We start from the raw sequence: 22,895 nt of genomic DNA on the forward strand, positions 1-22,895 counted from the left end.
ATTCATGATGATCTCAGTCATTTGTTGTTTGCAAAGTAACGTTAGCAGCCATTCCCCATGTTTACCTCGAAGCTAATACTCCCGCTAGCATACAATAGCCGCATTAGCAGTTAGCTGCTGTTTGTTACACACAGTAGAGCAATAAAAACTCAGTCTTACCGTTTCAATTTCAGGCAAGTCTCTGATGGTTGGAATTGCACCTTTTTCCAAACAGAGCTTCGAGGCCAACTTCGCCTGATATTGCCCCAAATTTGTGTATGATTCCTGTGTGAAATGTTTAGCGCAGACTCCTAACGATAAGCCATTTGAAAGGGTTGTTGGGACAGCGTCATTAAAAATGAATTTCATCCACTGGTCCCTGATAGTTTGGTCCGTTTTTGGTAGAGAAAACACATTTACATGTTGTTTGTGGCAGTCAACCACAGAGCAACTCAGGTGTGTACTCGTTTCTCCATCTTTCTCGACTGAACTGAATATGAGGGGGAGAGGGGCGGGCTTCCCGCGGCATAGGTTTGCAGTGTCCATATATGGTATATACTGCCCTGTCATGACGTCAAGACGGGGCTGAAATCAAAATCTCGTATTTGAGTGTGCGTGCACGCGCGCTGGTTTATTTACCCTGAGGTAAACAAACGCTTCACTTTTAAATATCGGCTTCCCGGCCAGTGTATAATCGTTAGGCAATCATAACATACATTGATTCTCGTGGAAAAGTGAAAATTGCAGGTTATGACTCCTTTAAAAGAAATTAATGTGAAATTTAACTGCAAATCCAATGGCTATTGTATTTTTTTTTTTTTTAACACAGGTTGAAGTCAGACCCAAAAAAAACCCCAAGTCATTTCAGTCAGTTTTAAATCAGAGCAATATACTGAAGACAATAGACACTGTGTGGTTTTACATGTGCACGTTTTATTTGGGTTTACTTTTCAGTTTAAAGAGAATTTCTGTGGATGATGGATGGGCCGATCTCATCGTACTCCTGCTTGCTGATCCACATATTCTGGAAGGTGGACAGGGAGGCCAAGAGGGAGCCACCAATCCAGACGGAGTATTTGCGCTCAGGGGGAGCAATGATCTGCAAGAGAAAAGAGATGTTAACCATTGCAAGCAAACCTTAACCATTGCAAGCAAACTTAACTTTTAAGTCTCATCTTTGCATGCATTTAAGGTGCATCACCTTGATCTTAATGGTGGAAGGAGCAAGGGAGGTGATCTCCTCCCGCATACGGTCAGCAATGCCAGGGTACATGGTGGTTCCTCCAGACAGCACTATGTTGGCATACAGGTCCTTACGGATGTCCACGTCACACTTCATGATGGAGTTGAAGGTAGTCTTGTGGATACCGCAAGATTCCATACCTGCATAAAGAAAACAAGTTATTCATCATAGTAAACCAGTTGATACAGGGATTTTTAACGCACAACCCATTTTAATGCACAGTGTGAGACTAACCCAGGAAGGATGGCTGGAAGAGAGCCTCAGGGCAACGGAAACGCTCATTGCCAATGGTGATGTCCTGCCCGTCAGGCAGCTGGTATCTTTTCTCCAGGGAGGAAGATGAGGCAGCGGTTCCCATCTCCTGCTCGAAGTCCAGGGCCACATAGCACAGCTTCTCCTTGATGTCACGGACAGTTTCTCTCTCGGCCGTTGTGGTGAAGCTGTAGCCACGCTCAATCAGGATGTCCTTCAGGTAGTCTGTCAGGTCATGACCAGCCAGATACAGACGCAGGATGGCATGGTGAAGAGCATTACCCTCATAGATGGGCACGATGTGGGTAACACCATCACCAGAGTCCATCACAATACCAGTAGTACGACCAGAAGCAAGCAGGGAGAGCACAGCCTGGATGGCCACATACATGGCAGGGGTGTTGAAGGTCTCAAACATGATCTGTAGGAAAGAGCAAAGTTAGAGTTTAATAAAAATAATCCCCTTTAGACACTTCCAAATCCAAACCAATACAAGGTTAAGGAAGCAATCCTGGGCAGGAAACCTCCCTGGCACACCATGCTGATAAGGTTTACACTCAGGACAATGCTAGTAAGAAGTGTTAGAAAAGCTACCACGCAAGAAAGAAAAGGAGGGGGAAGCAAAGATGGTAGAACCTTTTGAACCTCGTAACAGAGTTCATGGGAGAAGCCAAATAGAAGGGGTCATATCAATAAGTCACAAAAACACACCTGTGTCATCTTCTCCCTCTTGGCTTTGGGATTCAGGGGAGCCTCTGTAAGCAGGACAGGGTGCTCCTCAGGGGTAACACGCAGCTCATTGTAGAAAGTGTGGTGCCAGATCTTCTCCATATCATCCCAGTGGGTCACGAGTCCGCGCTCAATAGGATAGTTAAGCTTCAGGATACTTCTTTTGCTCTGAGCCTCATCTCCCACATAGGAGTCCTTCTGTTCCATGCCAACCATCACTCCCTAGAGAAAGGAAAATGAAAGATTAGGCAACAACAAGTGCAAAGAAAATCAAGTAGTTTATTTTAGTAAATTTCACTTGAAATGTTTACCATTAATTCTACATTTATGCATTTGACAGTTCACATATAATTTAACATTTTAATAAGAAACTAATGCCCCAATGAAAATAAAATGACTATATATACCTGATGCCGGGGTCGGCCAACAATGGAAGGGAAAACAGCACGAGGATCATCATCTCCAGCAAAACCGGCTTTGCACATACCGGAGCCGTTATCAATGACAAGGGCAGCGATTTCCTCATCCATAGCTGTACAAAAAAAGAAAATTGAAATCGTTAAAATACTGCAATCCTTTAGTTTCTCTTATAGGTGGCGATGATGCTTGAGTAACGGGTGACGACTGTCCAGTAGGTGGCGCAAAGGCACAGGGTTGAAACCAAGCGATTTGAGACAAAGGAAGTGGTCAGGCAGGAAGTTTGAGCAGCTCAAAACCGCTGATTCAGACCAATGGACACAACCACTCCCAGTTTCAAGGGCCAAGATAAGCGCTTTACCTGTACCATGGAGGAAACTACGCCACCAAATCCACATTTAACTGCATTATATGGATCAATTATAAGGCATTTCACACCTAAAGCTTGGATTTAAAGCCCCTCTAGTTACAAAAAGAAGATTTACGGTTAAGTCCTTCCAGCTAAGAAAGCTTTCACAACACCTGAGTCAGCTGGTAAACTTGCTCGTGAGGTAGGCTGGGCAATAAAACATAACGCGAAAACATGTAACTTAAGAGAAACGAGTGTTTGTTATCAAGTCTGCTGACAGCTCTGCTAATCGATAGCTAGCTAAACATGTGGAAATTAGTGGACTGGTCTTATTATCAACAATGGATGAATGAACAACTTCGTAAAAAATGACATACAAGCAAGCGCAACAACATACAACATAGAACGCAAGCAAGTTTACAAATAAGAGATTTACTTACTAGTCCATCAAGAACGCCAGGCCTACATCACTGTTGCATCCATTGCTGCATTTTAGCTCTCGCCAACGAGTGAAAGCCTGACCGAGTGGGCCTCTTGTGTCTCACTTTCTCGTTTTCTTTTCCTTGACTCTTCCGATCGTGTTTTCTTCGTCGACTCTGCCATGATTCACGTCTGAAACGCATGCTAGTGTCTTCCAGAGGCTGCTTCATATGTTGTTGATGTATGTGAAAGCCGTGCCGTAAAAGCAAGTCGTGATTCTCACGTGATTTGGCGGGGCGCCACCTCTCAAACCTGCATTGCCACCTCTCAAACCTGCACCCCCCCCTTGCCTTTTATCTGTTTCTGCTCTGAGATTATCTCCGTTGTTGATTATTCTAATAAAGCTGCATTTGGATCTCTACCTTCGTGTCTCCGAGCAGTTTCGTAACAGTTATATTAAGGTACAAATCTTGCATAGTGTGCTTTTAAAATTACATGGTTTACTCAAACTGCATTCACAATTAAAACTCAAATCACATTCCAATATGAACTGAATATGCGTAACTTAATTAAAAAAATAAACCTCCAACCAGTGACATTACTAACACTATCATGATACCAAATACTGTTATAAATGCATTCTCACCTGTGTATTAGTAGGTTATTGTGAACAAGGGGTATGAAGCTCTTCTCAGCGTCCACTGAAAACTAACAATACTCTACCACAAGCACACACACAATGATAAGATTTAGCCGGGCACAGGTCTGTAAGGCTGGAACAACTGGAAGAACTGGAAGAGCTACTGAGAGAAACGAAATTAAAATTAGACATTAGACATTAAAGGACAAGTTCAGTATTTTACACTTAAAGCACTGTCCAAGGTTTTTTTGTGTGTGTGTTTGACAAAAACTACGATAAAACCTGTTGGAAAGCATCATTTGCGGCGATTTTTGTGTGAGCATATCAGTGAACACCCCTGACCACCGTGAGTTTCACGTCTTTGTAAACGAAAGTTTAATGCGTTTTTCTGAAGGATTGTTCCAGTGCCCATAGGCTGCCATTGTGGAGGTGGGGGTGGGGGGTGGGGGGGGGGGGGGGGAGAAAGCGAAAGAAACCTAAAATTCTCGGGACAGCAGCATGTGTCCAAATTTTAATCTTAACCGTTCTATTTCATCAGAAACGATCTGTAGGGAGACCGGGGATGGTTGTAACAATTTTGACCTTTCTGTCTATAGCTTTTTGATTCAAAAAAAAAAAAAAAAAAAGTTTATATATTTTTTTCAATTGTAAAAACAGTATAATACACAGTAGTATTTGTTGTTTATGCTGATTTTAACTTCTAAAATAATAATAATACTGTCTGTGTCTGTCTGGACAGGATTCAAATAATGGGATTTTTTTTTCTTACACAAAAATGTCACAATAAAAAAAATCCTAACGGTGCTAAAACATGATTCAGTTTCTTTATGCAAAATTTTATTCACTTTTGTCCCTTCTGATTTGGGGGACATTATAATTACACACTGCCATTTTTAATGAGTAACTAATAGGGGTGTAACGATACCCCTCATGTCATGATTTGATATATTTCATATAGATTTGACATAGGCTATTCATGATTCTGAAGCTGAAAATGCAGAATTATTTTAGATGAATATGCTTGCACTCTTTCACTGACTAGATTTATTTAAAATAATGTAGGACACTTTTTACTGGTAACAGACATTTGACATTATCAGGACGCACACATATTCCCCACATATTCCCCACATATTTTTACCTGAATAATTACAGCAACTCTCATTTCCAACAGAAGAGCAGATAGAATATTCCTAAATACATGAACCATTACCATTCATTTCTTGCACCATATTCACTTCAGCAACTGTACCAAAAATGTGAGCGTAAGAGTTTCTTAACCCTTGTGTGGTGTTCATATTTTTGTTATTCAGCCAGTGTTCGTGGGTCTGGTGGACCCGCTGCATTTTGGGGTTTTTAATTCAACATAATCAAACAATTTATGTTAAAATACTCTACAAATGTTTACTTCATCCCAATTACAAGCAATATAAACAGCATATATGGTTAATATTTCCTCTTTAGCTTTGTTAGATCACATTTACGAACTGCAACCTTGTGCGGGAACAGCAGGGGTAGAAACACAAAACTCACTCTTGCACTCACACTCTCTCACACTTACACACAATCTCTCTCTCTCTCACACACACACACACACACACACACACACACACACACACACACACACACACACACACACACACACACACACACACACACACACTCACTTGGATATGTGGTGTACGGTCACTCTCCATCGGCGTAATGTTTTTTGTAATGTACAAACTGTATAATATATCCCCCTACACTAACCCTACCACTAAACCTACCAATCACAGAAAACTTTTGGCCTTTTTTGAATTTCAAAAAACACAATTTAGTATGTTTTTTTTAAGCCATTTGGTTTATGAGGACACAGATGTCCTCATAAACCATTTTTACGTTGTAATACCCATGTCATTATACACATTTGTGTCCTCATAAACCATATACAAGAACACACACACACATACACACACACATATACACACACACAATAACAGCAAGCCCTGAAAGGACACAGCACCTACAATTTCCACACTTTTATTAGCCCGGGTCCAGTGTGTAATATAAATGTGTGTGTGTGTGTGCGCGTGTGTGTGTGTGTGTGTGGGGGGGGTGGGGGGGGGGGGGTTAATTTGTGATTTGTAGAATAGGATTTGACCACCTGCAATGAAGAATTTGAGAAGGTAACTGTTGTGTTGTGTTTGTGAAAGAGAAACAAAGTGTTTTTCAACTCTTAAAACATTGACTTCAAATTAACTGATGCACATGTGTGGCTATTCTCTACAACTACAAATTTCACTGTCACAGGCGTTCAGTTGATACAAACAGGTAACTAAAATCCTTAGACTAAAATCAAAACCTTCTGTTAGTGATCCGATGTGGATTCTGATCACTGTATAAGGTAGAAATATTTATACGCGATGCAAAAGTCTGTGCACCCTAACAATTACATGTAACACTTGAAGAAATCAGACAAATCATAATGGCTATCTAATCATGTTTTTATTTGATCAGTCAGTAGCATACTCTTTACACCGCACAGTCATAAAATAAAGCAACTTTCTTTTTCGGGAGCTTCCTCTGTTTCTCTGACTGAAAATATACCTAGCCTAAAGGGAGAGAGTGCTAAAGCTCCTCAGGTCGTATTTTTGGTGGCATATTTGTAGAAATTATCATTCTTTCTAAATGTGGTGTAAAAATGTCCCGTAACTACCAGAAATAAACAGAAACAGCCTCGACTGAATAAGAGTGTGTCCTCTTTCTTTTGTGAAATAGACCTAATGGTAATTTATTTCTGTGTGACTAATGTGCAATTTTGACATAATTTAATTCATAATTATCAATGTATCACTTTTTATTGTAAACCTGTGGTAAAACATCAATGCTTGGGTTTTAAATATTCAAGTAAACCCCAAAAATGTATCATGTTTAAATTTTATATTTAAATTTATCATGTTTGTTTTGCGATCACGCTGTTTCCAGTGATTGCTTTTAGTTTTCTGATAAAATTTCCATTTGGTGGTGAAAAGATGTGTATTTTCCGGAATCTCTGCGTGAAAGGGGCATTCTCTCTCTCTCTCTCTCTCTCTCTCTCTCTCTCTCTCTCTCTCTCTCTCTCTCTCTCTCTCTCGTTCTTGATAAGACTGAGGTCATTGGTGAGGCCCGCTGTCTGACTCGACTCTCACTCTTTATCTTTATAGTTCACATGGAGTGTTTCTGGGTCAGAGAGCAGGGATATGATGATATGCTGCAGTAATCTAGAGGCAAGTCTTCACCCGCTTTCTGCTGTTATTTATAACATTATAAAAAAATAAAAAAAAAGACTTGGTTACTGCTGGTCTTTTGTCTTCTAGATTTATCAAAATGTAAAAAATGAGTTTTTAAGTATTATACTTAAAGGGATAGTTCACCCCCACATTTTAGTTACTCATCCCTCATGTCATTACAAACTCGTATGGATCTTCTGTGGAAAGTAAAAGAAGATATTTTGAAAAAGTGTTTATGTCCAAAAAATTATAAACCATATATCAAGATATTTATCAGATATATTTTTTGTTTAGTACTTTCAGTTCATTAGGTTGTGATGTTTACAAAACACACACACACACACACACACACACACACACACACACACACACACACACACACACACACACACACACTAGACCTCCACCTTCTTAGTATTCCTCAATCTATTCAATATCAACAATATAACAAGAAAAAATGGTAAAAGAATGTCTGTTTTCTAATATTTTTTTGTAAAGAGTTTATTTATTTATTTATTTATTGAAAAAAAAAATTGTATGAGATATTGCCACCATCATTGTTGCAGTAAGAAAATATTATTACAATTAATTAATTAAACTATTACAATAGTAAGCCTTTAATTGTAATTGTCTAATTAATTAATTGTAATAATATTTTTTTTACTGCAACAATACTGATGGTGGCAATATCTCATAAAAAAAACACACGCATCACTCATAATAATTACTACAGTCATAAAACTAAATAATACACAAGTATCATCAGCAAATCTTGAAATGGTTCTTACTGCTTCTTACTGGTACTAAGTAATCAAATTAGCTTCACTTAATGGTGGATCTGATGACAAAACTGTCAGTAAACATAATCTTGATTTTGAATGTTTTTGAGGGGTTAAGATCCCGAATATGAGCCTGTTGCTGAATGAACCAGGGAAATGATGATGATGATGATGATGATGATGATGATGCACCTGCTCAAAAACAAACCCTTCCGCTTTATTGTTTTACTGTACACTTTACCCTTGGCTAGTTGGTCAGATTAGTTCTTAAGTCTCAGTCTTAACATAGTCACAGAGGTTGCCAAGTCCACGGTTTTCCCACAGGATTAGGCTTCTTTTAAACTGTTGCCACGGGCTGATCCCATAAAGTCACATAAAGTCCCTCAGTGGTGAAAATCCAGCTTTTACTGTAGTTTATATGTCTATGTGGTGTTTTTAATATGCTTTAAGGCAAACCATGTGTAAATTCATAAGTCGACACCATTGCTGAGTATTTCCTCCTTCAAACTGCAGTGAACCAAAGACAGTCTCAAAAACACGCTTTGAAACCGCTGGTTTTTCTGACGTCACAAACTACATTGTAACCAATCAGATCAACGTGTGATCGTCAACCAGTGGATCTCTGAGCTGAGTGAGCAGGGTCCGAAATTAACACCCGCCAAGCGCCAAATGCGGGTAGATTTTCCGTTTGGTATATCTCAAAAGGCTATCCGCCACAGTGGCGGGTGAATGTTCATACCAAAATAATAAAATTGTCAGCGCGCACGCGCTCTTCTGCCTCCGAGCAGAGAGAGAGAGAGAGAGAGAGAGAGAGAGAGAGAGAGAGAGAGAGAGAGAGAGAGAGAGAGAGAGAGAGAGAGAGAGAGAGAGAGAGAGAGAGAGAGCCCCGGCCGCGCGCGCGCACTCACTATTCAGAGCGGACAAGCGTCAAGCTTTCCTGTACTTTTTGACAGAGCTTCTATGCAGCTCAAGTCGGCGGCGGTGTGTACGTACAGTTAACGCTCTATCTGTTGACGGCGCTGAGGAAAAAGGATATGTGAAGCTCCCGCCACTGGAGGAAGCGGTCGCCCCAAAAAAGCCGTGCAGTCAGAGCGTCTTCAGCACTCGCGGATCGTGCATACTCCGCCGCTGGCCAGGCTGCTTCTGCTTTAAGTTACATGTGCTGTTGCTTATGTTTAGCTGTGTTTCTTTTCCGCCTCCCACTGGACATTTAAGGTACTGCACTATGTTTATATAGTTTACTTTCGATTTCCCTCAGTGAACGCAGTCAAGAACAACGGCAACGCAATTTCTATCGGCTATTGATTCCATCGTTTAAACCTTGGAAATATATGTCTGTAAGTGCAATATTTTTCACTAATTTCTAGAACAGAGATTATTGCTATATTTTTGTTATAAGCACACTTGATTTGTGTTATTGATAACGTGCAATGTTGTAGCGTCGGCACATGCTAGTTTATCTTCTGTTTGTACATTATCTCATTTGAATATAATTTATCTGTGTTTATTACTTAAAATTATGTGAAAGGAACTATGTACAAACCGTAATGTTAAGATGGATATGTGTATGTAAATGTGAACAATGTTCAAACATATTTTTCTTCTTGTTTGTAGTTTTACAGAAAAAATATTGAGAAGTGAATCACCAGTAAAGTCACTAAAGTTATGAAGACTGCTTTCTGGAGTTCTTTTTTCAAGTTGTACGCTATCTGTTAAGCCTTTGCTTAAGCTACGCAATTGGTCAGAACAGAATAGTAAAAAGACATTGACACAGTGGGTGAAAACAGCGGAACCACACAGCCATTGTTACATTGCGATGCACAACTCTTCAGAAGCAAGTAAAGTATGGAGTCACACAGTGATGAGAAAGATAAATCTCAAGCCTTTGAGATTAGATCACAATCTTCTAGCTGCAAGTCATCTCAACGCTCAAGTCGGTCATCAGCAAGTGTGGCAGCGACTCGAGCGCGAGCTAAAGCCTAAGCAGCTCGAGCTAAAGCATCTTATGCAGAAAAAGAAGCAGCTATGATGAGGAAAAAAGCAGAAGTAGAAGCAGATCTATTCTTGCTACAATCTCAAAAAGAAGCAACTGCAGCGTCTGCTGAAGCAGCGATTTATGAGGCAGCAGCTGACATAGAGGAGGGAAATATAGTTGAATTGGACCATGAGACAAGCTTAGCTTGCACTCAGCGTACTAAAGAGTATGTTCAGAAGCATATAATGGAACAACATCAGCAGCGGTTCCCTGATACTCCGATTTTACAGTCATCCTTCAGGAGCGCTGAACCTCTTCAGTGTGAAGCTACAGTAACATCTCCACATGTACATCCATCGTATGGAATGGAGGAGTTAAAAATAAAACATGAGACAAGGGATAGTCAGAGAGGCGAAGATCATGGACATCACTCTGCTTTTGAGGCTTCTCCTATTCCCAGATTTAGAGCTCCCATGGTTAACCTGCCATACACATCTGATTTAGCTAACTACATGGTAAGAAAAGAGATGGTGAGTTCTGGTCTTGTGAAGTTCGATGATCACCCTGAGAACTACTGGGCCTGGAAATCGTCTTTTCAAGATGTCACAAAAGACCTTGGATTAACAGCTAGAGAAGAGCTAGACCTTCTCACAAAATGTCTCGGCCCAGAGTCATCCATGCAAGCAAAACGGATCAGATCGGTTCATGCACACTATCCCATAGCAGGTGTCCGTATGCTTTGGCAGCGATTGGAAGAGTGTTACGGGAGTCCAGAAGTAATTGAGAATGCGCTGTTGAGAAAACTGGAAGAGTTTCCAAACATTACTAATAGAGATGGGCAAAGACTCAGGGAGTTAGGAGACATGCTCATGGAATTGGAATCTGCAAAGACAGGGGGACATTTACCAGGTTTAGCAATTCTTGATACTGCGAGGGGAGTCAATTCCATCATTGAGAAGCTTCCCTTTAATCTGCAGGAAAGATGGATCACTCATGGAGCTAAGTATAAAGAGGATTATCATGTCTCTTTTCCACCATTTGGCTTCTTTGTGCGGTTCATTTGCGACCAAGCAAGAATAAGAAATGATCCCAGTTTTTTGTTATCTATGCAGAGTCGTCTTAAACAGGAGAAATTTTCACGGGTCAGCAACAAAATACCTGTGTCAGTAAGGAAAACTGAAGTGTTAGACACAGTTTCAAGAACCAACCAACCTCCAGAACAAAAGATTTTGGACCCTAGTAAGCAATGTCCAATTCATAATAAGCCGCATCCGTTGTCAAAGTGCCGTGGCTTTAGAGGAAAGACCCTGGATGAAAGGAAAACTTACCTCAAAGAACAGTCTATCTGCTTCAGATGTTGCGGCTCCGCCAATCACATAGCCAAAGAATGTGGGGCAGCGGTTAAATGTAGAGAGTGTAACAGTGATCGCCATGTCTCTGCATTGCACCCAGGGCCTGCTCCATGGGCCGAGGAAGCTCCAGTAAAAGAGCGAGAGCAAGGTGGGGAGTCTGAAGGAGACATATCATCTGATGTAACTTCTAAGTGCACGGAAATCTGCGGCAAATCTCCCAGACCTAGATCATGCTCGAAAATCTGTTTGGTTGACGTTTATCCATCCAACTGTCCTAAAAAGGCTAAGAGGATGTATGTAGTTCTGGACGATCAGAGTAACCGGTCTCTAGCAAGGTCTGACTTCTTCGAGTTGTTTGGGATCAACGGAGACTCTTTCCCCTATACTCTTCGTACATGTGCTGGTTCATCAAAGACAATGGGAAGGAAGGCAGACGATTTTATTGTTTGTTCACTTGATGGGAAAATGCAGGTGCCACTTCCCACTCTCTTAGAATGCAATATGTTGCCTGAAGATCGTGACGAAATTCCAACACCAGGAATAGCACAATACTTCCCTCATCTCAAGTCAATGGCTGACAAAATACCACCTTATGATGCAAGAGCTCCCATTCTTCTCCTTTTAGGAAGGGACATCCTAAGTGTGCATAAGGTTCGAGAACAGTATAATGGTCCTGGTAACACGCCATATGCTCAGCGTCTTGATTTAGGCTGGGTCATTGTGGGAGAAGTGTGTTTGGGAGGAGTACACAAGTCCGAGACTGCAAATGTTTTCAGGACAAACATACTGCAAAATGGACGTACCTCTTTTTTCTCACACTGCTCTAAAGGAATTCAGGTCAAAGAACAGTTTGGCACTACTAATAATCTTTACCAGTCTACTCTACCTTGCTGTCCAGTCACAGGCTGTCTTACAGATCATCTGGGTGACAAAGTCTTTCAGAGGACTCCCGATGATAATAAACATTCTCTGTCTGTTGAAGATGAGATCTTCCTTGATGTTATGAACAGAGAAATGTACATAGATGAGTCGAACCACTGGGTAGCTCCCTTGCCATTCCGTTTACCTCATAGCCCACTGCCGAACAACCGGGACCAAGCTATGAAGCGTCTTAATGCCCTGCAACGCACTTTACAAAGGAAACCTGAGATGGCTAAACACTTTGTGGAGTTTATGCAAAACATGTTCATCAACAAACATGCTGAACTAGCTCCCCCACTGCAGCCTGAGGAAGAATGCTGGTATTTACCAATATTCGGTGTATACCACCCTATGAAACCTGGGAAGATTAGGGTCGTCTTCGATTCTAGTGCACCATGTGAAGGCATCTCTTTGAATAGCACACTTCTTAGTGGACCAGATCTAAACAACAAGCTACTCGGGGTCCTGATGCGCTTTCGTAAGGAGCAGATTGCAGTAACAGCTGATGTAGAACAAATGTTCTACTGCTTCAAGGTCAGAGAAGATCACCAAAACTTTTTGAGGTTCTTGTGGTTCAGGGATAATGATCTGTCCAAAGAAATTACAGAGTACCGAATGACGGTTCATGTTTTTGGGAACAGCCCATCTCCAGCTGTGGCAATCTTTGGAATAAGATGAGCAGCTGATTTCGGAGAAGAGGAGCATGGTAGAGAAGCCAAACAGTTTGTCCATCAAAACTTTTATGTGGACGATGGCCTGATTTCGGTCTCCAGTGCAGCTGAAGCCATCAGTCTCCTGAGAAACACCAAAAATATGTTGGCTGAGTCAAACATCAAGCTCCACAAGATTTCATCAAACAATCATCAAGTCATGGAAGCATTCCCTCCATCTGAAAGAGCAAATGATCTGAAGGATCTGGATTTGAGTGTCGATCCTCTACCTCTTCAAAGAAGCTTAGGGTTGAGTTGGAACTTAGAGACTGACTGTTTCACTTTTCAGGTATCTACAGAGGTAAAACCATTCACACGACGGGGGATACTTTCAACAGTTAACAGTCTCTATGATCCTTTGGGACTTGTTGCCCCTGTTACCATGCAAGGTAAGGCCTTGGTAAGAGAGCTATCATCAGAGCAGCTTGACTGGGACACGCCGCTGCCAGCTGATAAAGAGGTTAAGTGGAAAGCATGGACAGATTCTTTAATCGATCTCAAAGAAGTTCAGATTAACAGACCCTATGTACCAGTCTCTATGTCCTACACTTCCAAGAGAGAGGTCATCATTTTTGCTGATGCTTCCACATTGGCTATAGCAGCTGTTGCTTACCTCAGGGTTGTAACTGTAGACGGTCAATGTCACATTGGGTTTGTAATGGCCAAATCAAAGTTGGCACCATACCCCGCTCACACAGTGCCACGTCTAGAGCTCTGTGCGGCAGTTCTTGCTGTTGAGTTGGCAGGACTGATTAAAGAAGAGCTGGATCTGGATTTAACTGCAGTGGAATTCTACACTGACAGCAGAATTGTTTTAGGATACATTTATAACACATCCAGACGATTCTATGTGTATGTTGCTAACAGAGTGGCGCAAATCAGATGTTTTACAAGGCCAGAACAGTGGCATCACGTTGATTCAGGCCTGAACCCAGCAGACCTTGGTACCAGATTCATTCCAGCAGCTGTCCTACCTCACACCAACTGGTTCTCTGGTCCAGAATTTCTCCATTCAAGGGGGCACACTTGAAAATGAATCGTTTGAGCTTGTAGAGCCAGAGAAGGATCAGGAGATTCGCCCTCAGGTACTAACGTTGGTCACTAAGATGACAGAACTGTCTCTAGGATCACACAGATTTGAGCGCTTCTCAGAGTGGAGATCCCTTGTAAGAAGCATAGCCATGCTTGTCCATGTTTCGAATTCATTTTCTCAAGAGGGAAATATAGGGGATTGCAAAGGCTGGCATTTGTGCAAAAAAGGTCTCCAGACTGAGCGCACACAAGAAAAAACCTTCATCATTAAATGTGTGCAGCAAGAGCACTATAAAGATGAACTCAAAAGTTTGGAGAAAGGTGAGGAAATCTCACAGCGAAGTGCTCTGAAGAATCTATCTCCCTTTGTAGACAGTGAAGGACTGATTCGAGTGGGAGGTCGCTTACAATCAGCAGAAATGTCTGAACAGGAAAAGCACCCACTAATTATTCCAGCGAGTCAACACGTAGCCACGTTGTTGGTCAGACACTACCATGATCAAGTGGCACATCAAGGACGTCATCTAACTGCCGGTGCACTACGATCAGCAGGGCTCTGGATTGTAAAAGGAACAAAACTGATCAACCATGTGATTCATCAGTGCGTTATCTGTAGGAAGTTAAGAGGAAAATTTGAAGAACAGAAAATGTCAGATTTAACTTCGGACAGAGTGAAAGTGGATCCTCCATTCACTCATGTGGGCCTGGATGTTTTTGGGCCATGGAATATAACGCCGCACTAGAGGGGGCAGCAGGGCCGTGCACAGACCTTTTGAGGGGCATGTGCTGAAACTGAAAAAGGGCACCCCCCTCCCTTTTTTTTTATCAAAATTATTTAGTAAGCCTACATAAAAGGAAGAAATGGTCACGTCTTCATGACAAATTCAATAACACAAAATAATAGTCTCAAAAGCTTTAGATTTATTCACGATTAATAACAACCATAATAATAATATAGATAAACAGGGTTTTAAGGGCCTCTTAACCTAAATACAACAGCAACCTTCTGTTGCTCTTGTGTACTCCGTCTTTTTTAAATTGCATAGAAATATATGTCAAAAATACTTGACTCATACATAAACATGTTAACCAAATAATACAAATTAGCTTACAAAACCAAACAGAATAGCTAAAAAATTCTATTTTTTTTTATTGAACTTTATGCACTTTTTTATGAACTTTGCAGATATATATATATATATATATATATATAGAGAGAGAGAGAGAGAGAGAGAGAGAGAGAGAGAGAGAGAGAGAGAGAGAGAGAGTTCAGATGCAAAAGCCTCTAAGTGCCATCTGAAAATTTCTTCTAGAATGATAATTTTTATCAAGCTCGTATATTTAAGTTCAGTAATTTCACTTAAATGACAATTAATAGCTAATTTTCATTGCCATTTAAGTGAAATTACTGAACTTAAATATATGAGCTTGATAAAAATGATCATTCTAGAAGAAATTTTCAGATGGCACTTAGAGGCTTTTGCATCTGAACTCTTCATATTCTCTTTTTTAGCTATTCTGTTTGATTTTATAAGCTAATTTGTATTATTTGGTTACCATGATTATGTATGACATTGAGAAGAGGGGAAGGTAGAGCAATGAGTCAAGTATTTTTGACAAACTATTTTGAAATATAATTTGAGTAATTATGTCCAAATCAATTCCAGCTTATAAGAAACTATAGCCATACCTTTACTATATCCAACATGTATCCGCCTACCTGGCAAAAATTTGATACTGTGCTGTGGAGGACAAGGGATGTTGGTCTCTTGAAGGTCTCTTATTCACTAAAAATATTTCACAATATTACTGTTTTTGCTGTATTTTGGATCAAATAAATGAAGCCTTGGAATGAATTACATCATGAATTACATTCTGCATGATACAATATAAAGATTTCACAGTGATCTTCTGTAATTTTTTTTTTTTTTTTAGTTACTACTACAACATTACTGTAGTAAAACCATGTTTTACTACATTTTATACATGTGAGGATGAGCGGAGAGTATAGAATAATATAGATTAAAAATTAGCTAGATAGCGAATACATGCATATTAACAGCCTTGAATTAACCATAATTGAATATTATTACCATAACATGATTAGCCTAAATGTTAATAAATTAAGTGTATCAGCAATCATAAATCAAAGAAGAAATTTCTTAGAAATATGTTACCTAGGTGATGAGGATCGCTTTGTGTAAGTTCCAGTACGAAACAGCGCGGGGGCGCACCTGTTATGATTTTCCTATGTTAAAAACAAATTATATGTTGTTGTATTACTTATCAATATATAGTTTTTGACCAGCGAATGTGTGCAAATGTGCATTTTTTTTGTCCGTCATTAATACGGCGCAGGCGGTAGGCTATCACATTACATTTTCATCAACAGGTTACAAACTAGTTTGTTTTTCCTGTTGTAAAATACATTTGGCCAAAATCGCATTTTATAAAAGATGAAATACTACTGTATGCACAGGATATTTAAGTTATTTGCGTTAGGCTATGTATTGGGTATGACTAGATGGCAAATGCTAGCCTAGACCTCTCTCTCAGGCGACGTCCCACATGTCTCAGTCAGTGAGTCATCAAATAAATAAAATATGAGCCTTTATAGACATAGTGTTTAGTAGTACTTATTCAAACAGCAAGATATTTATTTACCCTTCGCAAAACTTCGTTCAGCTGCTGTCTACTGTGCGGCTGCTTGTGGAACTTCAGTTGATTCAGTGAATATAGAGGAGGCGGAGTTATCAGCTTACTGACAGCTTGAGGATCGAATAAGATTTACACAAGCTCGGTTTAAGAACTTTCATTGGCTAAATATTTGTAAAACAGACAGACAGACGTAAAGGATGACCAATAGCATTGATTTAAAAAAAAAAAAAAAAAACACCACCAAAAAAGGGCACTTCGGAGTGTGAGGGCAAAAGGGGCATGTGCTCTGCACAGGTTGAGCCCTACCTGTGCACGTGCCTGGGGGGCAGTGCTGAAAGTAAAAGATGGGTCGTCATTTTCTCTTGCTTAAGTACTAGAGCTGTCCACCTGGAAGTCATCGAGTCCATGTCAACCTCAAGTTTCATTAACGCCCTCAGGCGGTTCTTGGCAGTTCGCGGACCAGTCAAACACTTCAGATCTGACAGAGGGACTAATTTCATCGGAGCCTGTCGAGAACTAAACATAAATACCAATGATCCAGAACTGAAAGGTTACTTACAGGAGCATGGTTGCGTATGGACGTTTAATGCTCCCCACTCTTCCCACATGGGAGGAGCTTGGTAAAGAATGATCAACATAGCACGTCGCATTCTGGATGCATTGCTGCTAAAAACTGGTCTTTCCCGTCTTACCCATGAGGTTTTGACTACTCTAATGTCAGAGGTCATGGCAATAATGAATGCTAGACCTTTACTTCCTATTTCTTCTGATGCTGACACATTGGAAGTTCTATCCCCAGCAATGCTTCTCACCCAAAAGGCTAGCACTCTACCAGCACCTCTTGGGGACTTTGACATGAAGGACCTCTACAAGAAAGAATGGAGACAGGTTCAGTGTCTGGCGGATGCTTTCTGGAAGGCATGGAGGAGAGACTATCTTGCAACATTGCAAGTACGGAGGAAATGGACTGAGAAAAGGCGAGATCTTGAGGAAGGTGATGTTGTCTTGCTTAAGGACTCAAATGTGAAACGTAACGAGTGGCCGATTGGACTTATCATGGAAACCATACCCAGCAGTGATGATAAAGTGAGGAAGGTGGAGGTAAAGATAATTAAAGAAGGATCTGCAAAGGTTTACTTAAGGCCTGTCTCAGAGGTAGTACTACTCCTGCCGGGGAAGTCACAAAAGGATAAATAGTGGTATAATAATTTATTATGCCAGGCGGGGAGTGTGCTGTTGCTTATGTTTAGCTGTGTTTCTTTTCCGCCTCCCACTGGACATTTAAGGTACTGCACTATGTTTATATAGTTTACTTTCGATTTCCCTCAGTGAACGCAGTCAAGAACAACGGCAACGCAATTTCTATCGGCTATTGATTCCATCGTTTAAACCTTGGAAATATATGTCTGTAAGTGCAATATTTTTCACTAATTAGTGATTTAAAGTGTTTAAGAATTTCTAGAACAGAGATTATTGCTATATTTTTGTTATAAGCACACTTGATTTGTGTTATTGATAACGTGCAATGTTGTAGCGTCGGCACATGCTAGTTTATCTTCTGTTTGTACATTATCTCATTTGAATATAATTTATCTGTGTTTATTACTTAAAATTATGTGAAAGGAACTATGTACAAACCGTAATGTTAAGATGGAAATGTGTATGTAAATGTGAACAATGTTCATACATATTTTTCTTCTTGTTTGTAGTTTTACAGAAAAAATATTGAGAAGTGAATCACCAGTAAAGTCACTAAAGTTATGAAGACTGCTTTCTGGAGTTCTTTTTTCAAGTTGTACGCTATCTGTTAAGCCTTTGCTTAAGCTACGCAATTGGTCAGAACAGAATATTACATATTGGCCGTTCTTTTCTCGATAAAATTAGTTTTCTCATAGCGTTTGCAACGCAATACTCGTTCCCTTATCTCTCAGGGAACCGAGGTTACGTAAGTAACTTAACCGAGGACGTTCTGCCTTCCCTTCCACATGAGTCAGGAAACAAAACTGACAAAAAAAAAAAAAAATTATTTCACCCCAATGATAGTAATATTTCATATAATTTGATCAATATATATATATTTTTTTTTTAAAACTCCAGCAAGATTTTTTTTTTATTATACATTTCAAATTTTGCTCTGGACAATTTTTTACGTTTGTATTCAACATAATTTGCCTACCTTATAATCTCAATTATAAGTACTTGAATGAATGTATATGTCTGTGACAAAAAAAAGGCTGTTTATTATTTTGGCCGGTAAAAAATATGCTTGGCTGGTGGATTTTTTCATCTACCAGTCCCCGTGGCAGGTGAGCCAAAAAGTTAATTTCGGACCCTGTGAGTGAGTGATTTGCATATTCATAGAACCGCGCATACAAAATGAGGCAAGGGTGTAGAGTTACATTCAAGCTATTTTAAGGCATGAAGACATTTTATTCAAGGAAAAAAATGTTTAAATGTTTAATTTTGGTGATCAAAGATGTGTTTTAAGGGATACAATTATTGACTATAGGGGGACTTTAGCGCTCTTATGCAGTTGAAAGAAAATGAAGTAGGTTAGAGGAAGAGCGAGGCATCATTTTATTATCTATGAAACATTTGCGTAGGATTCTTCTTCCGTTTGCAAATGAGTGCCGTGACTCAAGTAAACACAGATGAAAGGGCTCGTTTGTGGAGCTTCTTCCTGCTCTGTTCCCTGTGTTCAGTGACTGTACCACATCTGACTCACTGCCTTCTTCTGCGCTCGTCTGACGTGTCCCTGCACGACGGGAACACACAGTCCCAGAGGAAAGCCCTTGGCAGGAATATGAAGTACACCAGAGGATCAGACACCTCCACCGGGGAATAGTCCAAAAGAACAGCCTTAACCTCTCGCTAGATCACAGCATGTCATCGGGAAATCAAAGCTTTCTTAAAATTTGTTACAATTATGCATGATTCATCAGTGTGGATTATTCTAAAGATCTTCATAAGCAAAATGTTATAACTTTCTCCACCTCAGACAGGCAGACATTGCTGAGACTGACATCATTAACAGATTTTCACCCCTCGCTCCTGTCACATATACCACTCTTCCCAACACAATCTGTTCCTGTTGGATCAGTCCGTTGGAACAGGCGTATTCATCAGTGTTCTCCTTCAGATCATGTATACACACACTCAGCACACAGGCCGGGTTGATGGACAGTATGTACAACAGCCCAGGGGCGAATCTAGACCTCCGATTGCATAACCTTTCTCTGGCCCGTCCTAAAATATCCTCCCCGGGGCCCGTGTCTCCCCTTACTCTCATAACACAAGCCCGTGTGTGTCACAGGGGTCGCATGAGGAGACATGACTGGCCAGCAGGTGGCGGAATACAATACAGGTTCGTTCAACAGAGTGTGTGAGTGTGTGTGTAAAACTTGCAGGTAAAGTTGTCAAGAATGCAGCAATATGACATATAAAGTGCATAGATAGTATCATATTTAAAACATTAATTTCTGAAGCCTCTAGATTTCTAACACGACCAAAACCTGTCGCACACAATCTACTGACATCTGATTGATAATTTAGCGTTTTTGGCAAGTAAAAGTGCAATTGTAAACACGTCCCCCTTCAGCTCGCGCTTCACGTGTCTTTTTTGCTGTGGAATCTTTGATGATTTCTATAAACATACGATTAAACTTTTATATTGATAGCAGGGCTTGACATTAACACCCGCCAACCCGCCAAATGCGGGTGGATTTTGCTCGTGGCGGGTAACACAGTCACTCCAACTAGCCACTTTGGCGGGTTGAATAATTGTAGTATTTTCAAAAGGCATCTGAAATAAGTGTGACACTACGACACTACAACTCCCATAGGGCTGTCAACGAATATTCTAAATTCGAGTATATATTCGAATAGTTTTAAAAAACAGAATTTCGAAGGTGAAAATTAATATTCGAATGTGGAAAAACGCCCGCGGTAGCAGAGGCGCGGCTGTCTGCTTTGCGAGTGGGCGCGCTGCCTGAGGGGTCAGGGACAGGTCATTTTATTTAACGTTAAACAGAAACATTACTGAAGTGTAGGCTACTGTACTGACTGAATAGATATTGCATGAATAAGGTAGGTTTGATACAGCAGTTTCATGCACTGCAGGCTTCCACTGGTTTGATTATTTACCGTTTCATGTCAAGGAAAAGTTCCATGTTTACCACAGCACAGCTCGCTCGGAGCGTTCAATGTCGGTTCTATAGTACTGTAAAACTTTAATTAATGTTAATAATATTTGTTTCAATCACTGAATGAAGCCTGCTATATAAGAGTCGCGACCTTAAATTGCTTGCACCAAACTCTTGATCAGCACTCAACATTTGCTTATTGTTGTTGTTCATTTAAACTGTTATGCAAACTGTAATTTAAACTATTACGCGTATATATAAACTGTTATACGCGTGACGCCTCATTCGCGCCACAAGACCTCCAGACGCGCGTAAACACGTCTTTACACTCGCGCCAGACGCTCTATTCGCGTTTGGTGTGAACGCAGCATGAGGGTGAGGGCGAGAGAGAGAAAGAGTGCCTGCGAGTGAGCGAGCGAGAGTGAGTGAGGTCTGCGGTCTTGGCCATTAGTTGATTTACTTGTTTTCGTGTAGGTAATACGTTGTCAAATATGTTTAAACTTAAATAAACTACCTATACAAGTAGTTATGTTTCTTTGTATTAATTTGTCCTGTTATTGACGTAATGCGCGTCATTGACAAATGCGCAACCAGATGTTCGAATAGTTCGAATATAAGCTATGTGTTTATTTTTAGAGGGAATATTCGAAGGTCATTTTTGAGCAATTTTGACAGCCCTAATGAATATTGTCGCTAGTGACCGACAACAAAGACTCGAAGAGACAGCTAGCTGCCCTGCTGGAGTTATGTCGTATGCCGGTGGAGTTATGTGGCGACATATAATACATGGTTTTATTTAAAAAAAGGAGCTTTACACACAACCTTATCAGAGCTAATGATAATGACCTGTATTGTTATATATTTATGTAGTCTTGATTTGGGTGTGTACAGTGGTTTTACATTTAAAAGGGTTGTAAATCTAGTTCAAGTAAATTTTAGCACGCCATAGTCAACTTTTATCAGGTAATTTCACAACAACAAAAATGTGACTAGTAAAAATGCTGTGTGGCTAGTAACTTTGGAAAACCACTAGCCACATTGGCTAGTGAGCAAAAAAGTTAATGTCAAGCCCTGATTGATAGTAATATTTCAAGATGAACACTTACTGGACTGAAGCAACTTATCCATAATTTTAAGAAAAATAATATTAAAATGTGAGAATGTCTCAAATATACTCATCATTGCACTGCATTATATGTTTTGAAACTATAATAAAAACTGTAAAACTATGCATTGAAATATCATCTTACTAAGACATTTTATTGACAGATATAGAGTGATAACTGATATTTAATTGTATTTTATGTAAGTACTCTGCTATGCTGTTATAAAAAAACTCATTGATTTACATTACAAGCGATGAAAAATTAATCTTTCTTTATAGCCATATCAATATCAGCAACTGTACAAAATTGCATATATTTGCTCAGTTTGTGCCTCTGAATAAAACTGAGGTGTTTTTTTCCTCCTCGAGTTTGAGCCCCATATTTTCTCTGTATCAAACTATATGAGCCATAAAAGCCTTATGTGTCAAATATTATACAAAGCTAAACTTTTTTCAAAGATTTTTTACGATTATTTTAGATTTTGTCCAAAGGTTCAATAAACAGTTACATTTTTTTTTTGATTATTGATCTTGGTTTCCTGATTATTATTATAGCCTATATGTCAGACTTTAGGGTTAAAAACTATTAATATACAACTACGATTAGCAAAAGTGGCCGAAAATAACACAGTAGTTCAGAATTGGCGGCGCCCGCTTTTACGTTGAAAATAAGGTGGATAAAACAGCAGTTTTTAAGCTCTAAAAATAGATCAATCCAAAACTAATGTTTAAGAGCAAACATGTTGAAGATTAGCCGATGGGCTGTCGATTCATCAAATGATAGCGGTTTATTCAGCGTTGTGAAGCCTGTCCTCCATTGACATCCATTTTTGCTAACCTTGCAGGCTTGCCTTCAAGTGGCTTTGCTAAATGCAATAAACAGTTAAACCTGATTAACATGTATCAGTATTCACAGAGAGTGACCTCTAGTGCTGTGAAGG

At 40.0% G+C, this 22,895-nt stretch overlaps 2 protein-coding genes across 3 annotated transcripts in view; one reads left to right on the forward strand and one right to left on the reverse strand.

Annotated features, from left to right (window-relative positions):
* Positions 1 to 891: 891 nt before the first annotated feature.
* The window catches only part of LOC308703347 (actin, cytoplasmic 1-like), a 40,026-nt gene continuing 18,022 nt past the window's right edge, over positions 892 to 22,895 (reverse strand). The window contains exons 1-6 of one of the 2 annotated variants that reach the window (XM_081386765.1): positions 4,036 to 4,086; positions 2,611 to 2,735; positions 2,186 to 2,425; positions 1,457 to 1,895; positions 1,181 to 1,362; positions 892 to 1,078 (exon numbers count right to left, since the gene is read on the reverse strand). In XM_081386765.1, coding sequence (XP_081242891.1) covers positions 935 to 1,078; positions 1,181 to 1,362; positions 1,457 to 1,895; positions 2,186 to 2,425; positions 2,611 to 2,733 — 1,128 coding nt within the window. In that variant the 5' untranslated portion in view covers positions 2,734 to 2,735; positions 4,036 to 4,086 and the 3' untranslated portion in view covers positions 892 to 934. Of the gene's footprint in view, positions 1,079 to 1,180; positions 1,363 to 1,456; positions 1,896 to 2,185; positions 2,426 to 2,610; positions 2,736 to 4,035; positions 4,087 to 22,895 lie in introns of those variants that run through there. The other variant, XM_081386764.1, reaches the window with a different exon arrangement.
* The window catches only part of LOC308703345 (uncharacterized protein), a 39,624-nt gene continuing 36,666 nt past the window's right edge, over positions 19,938 to 22,895 (forward strand). Inside the window, exon 1 of the mRNA XM_081386760.1 lies at positions 19,938 to 20,071. Within this exon, the coding sequence (XP_081242886.1) occupies positions 20,038 to 20,071 (34 nt within the window). The 5' untranslated portion in view covers positions 19,938 to 20,037. The remainder of the gene's footprint in view (positions 20,072 to 22,895) is intronic.

Source organism: Scardinius erythrophthalmus (genome assembly GCF_964197995.2).
Source record: "Scardinius erythrophthalmus genome assembly, chromosome: 15".
NCBI classification, from domain to species: domain Eukaryota; kingdom Metazoa; phylum Chordata; class Actinopteri; order Cypriniformes; family Leuciscidae; genus Scardinius; species Scardinius erythrophthalmus.